The sequence below is a fragment of the Mus pahari genome, chromosome 1 (genome assembly GCF_900095145.1).
Source record: "Mus pahari chromosome 1, PAHARI_EIJ_v1.1, whole genome shotgun sequence".
In the NCBI taxonomy this organism is placed as follows: Eukaryota; Metazoa; Chordata; class Mammalia; order Rodentia; family Muridae; genus Mus; species Mus pahari.
Window position 1 is genome coordinate 130,601,190 of NC_034590.1, and position 5,505 is coordinate 130,606,694.

A 5,505-nucleotide genomic window follows, 5' to 3' on the forward strand; every position below is an offset into this window, starting at 1 on the left:
TCTGGGGCCAGAAACCTGGTTCTTTCAGATTCCTATCCAGTTGTAAAATACTCAGGGCTCCTCACACAGGGGTAAAGCACAAATCCTGGAGTCAAACATCTGAGTCGCACTCCTCTATGATCCATACATCACCACCACCTTGCTGATACAAGATGAGTATTAACTTGCATGGGTGACTAGACAAGCGCCTAGCACCCGGTACATGTGGGACAGTATGAAAATAAAGCTTTCTGTTTTCAAGTAAGCCAGCACATAGCTTAAGTTGTACTGACACTAATATTTCTCATTGTCCATTACTAGGTAAATAAACTGACTTTCATGGCAATTCTATTTATGTTTGGGCCTCACTTATAAATCCCAATGAAGTCAAAGTTCTCTCTAAATAGTAAAACTGTTTAGCCATGTGTTTTCTGGTTTGCTGGAGAGGAAAAGGCAGAGATGTAAACAACAAAAGTAGTTCTCAAAGCAAATCTCAATTTAGTAATAGGCTGGGTCCTAAACCACACCCAAGGGTGCATGAACACACAAGTTCACAATCACGTACACAAAGGCAGGCTCCTGCCAGCACTCACAGACTCAACACTGACTTCACTTTTACTGTGTCCGGAGGAATGAAAACCTTCACGACCTGATTCTCAGGCGCAATCTTCAAAATCAAGAGCTTTGTTCAGCCATCAAAGAACTCAGCTTAGTTGGACCCTCGAGGTACTGACTTAACATCAGCGTTTACAAAACTGCCACCTCATACATCCGCATCTAAATTGCAAATTGCAAACTTCTCGGATTTCACAGCGAAGGCAGCCTCAACCAGCACCCGCCCAGCCTCTGCTCAGGCCGAAGCCAGTCTGAGCCACTTCCTTCATATTCCTGCCCTACAAAATTTACGTCGACAGAGAATGCCTATTTCACAACTATGTGTGCATTATTTTCAAAGTCAGGAGCTTGATACTGCCACAAAAGAAGAAAACTGCATAATTATTGAAGTTGAAGTGGCTGTCACTTTAGTAACACAAACAGACAAACAAAACCAATAAAACAACCTCAAGGGGGGAAAAAAAATCACTGAAGCAGCGTAAGTAAGCAGCTCTAAAGGTTGATGTAAATAGCTTTCAACCTTTCAATACCAAAGCAGCAGGAGATTGGAAGGGGGGGCTGGGAATTCGTCAAACATTCATCTCCCATTTTCTACGATTCCTGTTAATTCCCTATCCAAATGAAAGTTCCCACGAGTTTATTTAATCGAGCTGAAATATAACAGTCCCTTTAAATTCTCTCGTTTCTCCACGTCACAGAAAACACTCTAAGAACAGCGTTTTAAAAAGTGAACCAGGAAGAGTGGTTAAGAAAACTGCTTTGAGGAACTTCGTACTCTCTCCAGTTTAGTTCGCGAGAGTCACCCTAAGCAAGAACCCTAGGATGCATGATAGAGCGACACTGCCTAAAGCTAGGAGCGGAGGGGGTTGCAGCCCGGCTGTCCGGCTGGCAGAGCCCGTGCAGCTCTCCAAAGCGCCCCGGAGACCTCGGGTCCCCGGCCCGCTCCGGTCCCGGTGCAAACCCCACCCAGCCGCAGCGCACTTCCCGTTCGCCTGCCGGTCAAGAACTCCCAACTTGACAGCGACACTGGCGAAATATGAGGAAGTGGCCGCGACCTAGGTGCTGCCACCACACCGCTAGAACGTCCCGGCGAGCCGTGTGGACAGAGTCCGAGGACGCTTCTCGGCAACTCCGGCACCGGGTCCCGCAGCCCGGAGACCCGCACGCGCAGCGCACACCACTCTTACCTGGTTTGACCGGTTTGGGAGGTGGCTTGGACATGGCGCTACGCGGAGCGACCAGGCTCAGCCGCGGGAGCCCCACACGCACACGGGAACTGGGCGCGCCAAGCCTGCGCTGGCCGCCGCCGCCGCCGCTCCGGACCCGCGCGCAACCCGATGCGGGACACTCGGACCAGCGAGCTCCGCAGACAGCCCGGCCTTCCCACCAGGAAGTGGCCGCGCCTCGTCGGCTGCTGATTGGCTGCGGCGGGGAGCCCGGCCGAGCCTCAGAGGTCCAGCCTGCTCCGGCACGCCGGAGCCCCTCCTTTCTCTTGGGGGAGGAGCCTGGCATCAGCCACGCCCCCGGGCCCTGCTTAGGAGAGGTTAGGAAAGCGCAGTGGACTTCGCTGCCTAGGTGAGCGGCGGGCAGTGCTGGGTTTGAAACCCTCTTGAGGCTTGCACTGCCGCCTTGCTGGGAAGGATTCGAACCCGCTTCGGTGAGTACTCACTGCCTGCTGCGTACACTTGCCGAGGCCTGGGAATCTTGCAGAGTCTCCTGCGCTGTACCAGGAACCTGATTGCGTCCAGGGAAACCGCGTCTAGGGTACCTAAAAAGCAACTAGCCACTGCTAGCTGTAGGAGACCACACATTTGCCGGCTGGAGAATCGGGTCTTGAACCCCCACGGGACAGGACAGCCTTTTCTGCAGCATCTGGTTAACAAACTCCAACCCACTTGCTGCCTGGCTTTTATAAAGGCTTCTAACAGTGCTTTTGGCGTTTTTTAAAAAGCTGAGACAAAAGCATAGTATTTTGTGGCACGTGGCACATGAAAGTTAGGGGAAACTTAGATTTCCGTGTCCATAAAATTTTATTAGAACACAGCATGCTCGTTTGCTTATGCATTGGCTTTGTTATTACAACTTCAGAGTTGGATGGTTGCCCACAAAGCCAAAACTATACTACTGGTTGGTACTTTACACAAGTTGCCCAACATGAGAGTTTATGTTCATACATAAGTAAACCTACAATGTCACAGTCAATATTATATGCCTAGTGTATATTGGGGGTAATAAGAATGAAAATACTGGTTATGTAAGAAACTACAGGGTCAGCACAATGGTCCTGCTGCCCCTGCTGCCAAACCTGATGACCGGAGTTCAACCTCTAGCACCCACACTTTGGAAAGAGAATTCCCAGAAGACCTATGACCTGAACATGTGTTCTGTGGTGAACCGTGGCATGTACCAGCCCACACACATTCACACAACCTAGATACAAATGTAACAAAGCAACTTTTAAAAAAAAAGAACCTCCACAAAATGGACTGTCAAGGTGTCTATTGAAGGTTAATTTACAGAAAAAAAATAATAATAAGTGAAACTTCAAGGGGCAAAAGGTTAGCAGGAGCTTTATCCTGGCCATGCCCCCCAGGCCTTGCTTACCAGGAACTCTACCTGTGGGGGATTTCTGCTTACCAAAAGGGATCAAAGTTGAAATAAGTCCTGTTCATGGAAGCGTATCCAGATAACTGTAGAGTGAACCACACGGAAGTCCTGAGAACCTGGGCCTTGGATTCATCTGAAGAGCACGTGTGCTTGCTGTTGCGTTCCTCAGATTTGGCGGTGGAGTTACTGTCTCCCTCCGGCCTGCCGACTCTTCCCATGCGCCTGGGAATCCTTCTGTGCTTTAGAATTCTCTGTTCAGCAGTGGAATAGATGGAATATAAACACAAGCCAACCATGAACTATAACATTTGACTGAGATTAAATCAAAGATATTTTTAAAAATTCCGTTTTGTGAGCCAGTCTTGGTGATTCTTGCCTACGATCCCAGTACTTATAGGAAGGTAGCTTTGCCACAGAAGCAACCTTGGCTGTGTGGCAAGTTCCTGACCAGCCTGCACTGCTGCATAGTGAGATTCTCTCTCAACATATAAATAATATTAACAAATAATAATGATAAATAAATGTGAAAAAGATAAATGACTCATTTTAGGTTTGCTCCTCTCCCATCGTGTTCCCTCTCTGTGGAAATGATACTAGCGGCTGGGGAGAAGACACTGCATAACTATCCCACAGGATTCAAGGTGACAGGATACCCTGACTTCGAGACTCTGAAAGGTCCGAAAGGTTGTCTCTCCAGAGATATTAAGATGTACAGTTTATCTTGGCTCCGAGTTGTATGTGCTTCACAATGTACTCTGCTGCAAGGCCAAATGTACAGACACTCACCTGCAACCCCACCAACTCTGTGGCAGAGAGTAGAGAACAGAGGTGCAGTATACCATTGTTCATCTTCCACTACTGAGAGACTTTAAGGCCAGGCTGAGCCACCTGAAAGGCCTCTAAAACAATGAAACAAAAACCCTCTAGCACATCTATGAAGCACGGCAACTTGTTCAACGTTTGGTTTTGAAACCATGTTTAAGGCAGCTCTAATATATAATGAGATCGAATGGTGCAGATGTTGATGGTTGGTGCTGTGTATATCCAACCCAGTTTTTGGATGGACAACTCTGGGAATTAGTAGGCTGCTCTCGGCTCCACTGGGCACTCAGCCTGGCCCCAGCCTTGTTTCTGCATGGCCCAGTTCTCCACCCTTCTCACATCACCTGCTGCTTCCTGGTGAGATAGGTCCAGAATTCACTGGAACACTGCTTTCAACAGTTCCAGGTTGCTAAGTAATATAGACCTAGGGTGCTTGAATTTTAACACTTTTCAATGATTTATTTAGTGTGTATGTGGACGCATGAATGCCATGTTCTTATTTAGTATGTATGTGGACGCATGAATGTCATGTACTTATTTAGTGTGTATGTGGACGCATGAATGCCATGTTCTTGTTTAGTGTGTATGTGGACACATGAATGCACGTATGCAGAGATCAAAGGACAACTCAGAAGAATTGGTTCTCTCCTTGCATGTCAGTTCTAGGGATTGAACTCAGGTCATCAAGGAACTCAGGCTAATGGGGAGTAGGGGATGCTGCTTTGATTTGAAAGAAAAAACACAGCCCACAGCCTTCCATTTCCTTGTATTTGGCTATGGGAGTTTTTATCCCTTACTTAAGGGATGTTATAATAAGGTTCTTCCACCCCATTCCTCTCCTCTGAATTGCTAGAGTTCCCACACAGACAAACTCTTCAAGTCCAGTGTCACAACCACATTATTTCATCCTGTGTAATTGAAGCAGTATCCTGAAGTGTATGCACAGATATATCAAGTAGGAAGGGGACCAGTATTTTCCATTAACTGTACACAGCAAATGCATGGCTCTTCAATAATACATCAATAAGAATGACACAGATTATCCATCAGAGCCTGATAAGCTAGCATACATTTACCATCCTTTCTGTGGTCTTGATAATAAAGTGCTTCATAGCCTGTCCTTATGATAGGATGATGTTCACTTAATTGATCTAGTTTCCTGTCTGGCTTTGTAGGGGAGAATATGTCATTCCAATCTGGGCCATTTGCTCTTCTGCAGAGCTTGAGAATTTATACCAGTGTAAGCTTTTGAGAGAGAGAGAGAGAGAGAGAGAGAGAGAGAGAGAGAGAGAGAGAGGTGGAGAGGGGGATGGAGAGAAGAAGAGAATGAGAGATCTTCTACTGGCAGCTATACCTTCTATTACTTAGAAAGTAGGAAGGGCATATAAAGAGATATATTAATTAGAGTTCTCTAAAGGAACAGAACGTACAGGAAAATGTGTGTGTGTGTGTGTGTGTGTGTGTGTGTGTGTGTGTGTGTGT

At 47.0% G+C, this 5,505-nt stretch overlaps 2 protein-coding genes across 3 annotated transcripts in view; one reads left to right on the plus strand and one right to left on the minus strand.

Annotated features, from left to right (window-relative positions):
• The window catches only part of Ostf1 (osteoclast stimulating factor 1), a 49,782-nt gene extending 47,805 nt beyond the window's left edge, over positions 1-1,977 (minus strand). Inside the window, exon 1 of the mRNA XM_021202211.1 lies at positions 1,782-1,977. Coding sequence (XP_021057870.1) covers positions 1,782-1,815 — 34 coding nt within the window. The 5' untranslated portion in view covers positions 1,816-1,977. The remainder of the gene's footprint in view (positions 1-1,781) is intronic.
• A 163-nt stretch (positions 1,978-2,140) lies between these two features.
• Positions 2,141-5,505, plus strand: part of Nmrk1 (nicotinamide riboside kinase 1) — a 21,459-nt gene continuing 18,094 nt past the window's right edge. For both annotated transcript variants that reach the window (XM_029543358.1, XM_029543356.1), the window contains exon 1: positions 2,141-2,251. The gene's annotated coding sequence lies outside the window, so the exon portion shown is untranslated. The remainder of the gene's footprint in view (positions 2,252-5,505) is intronic.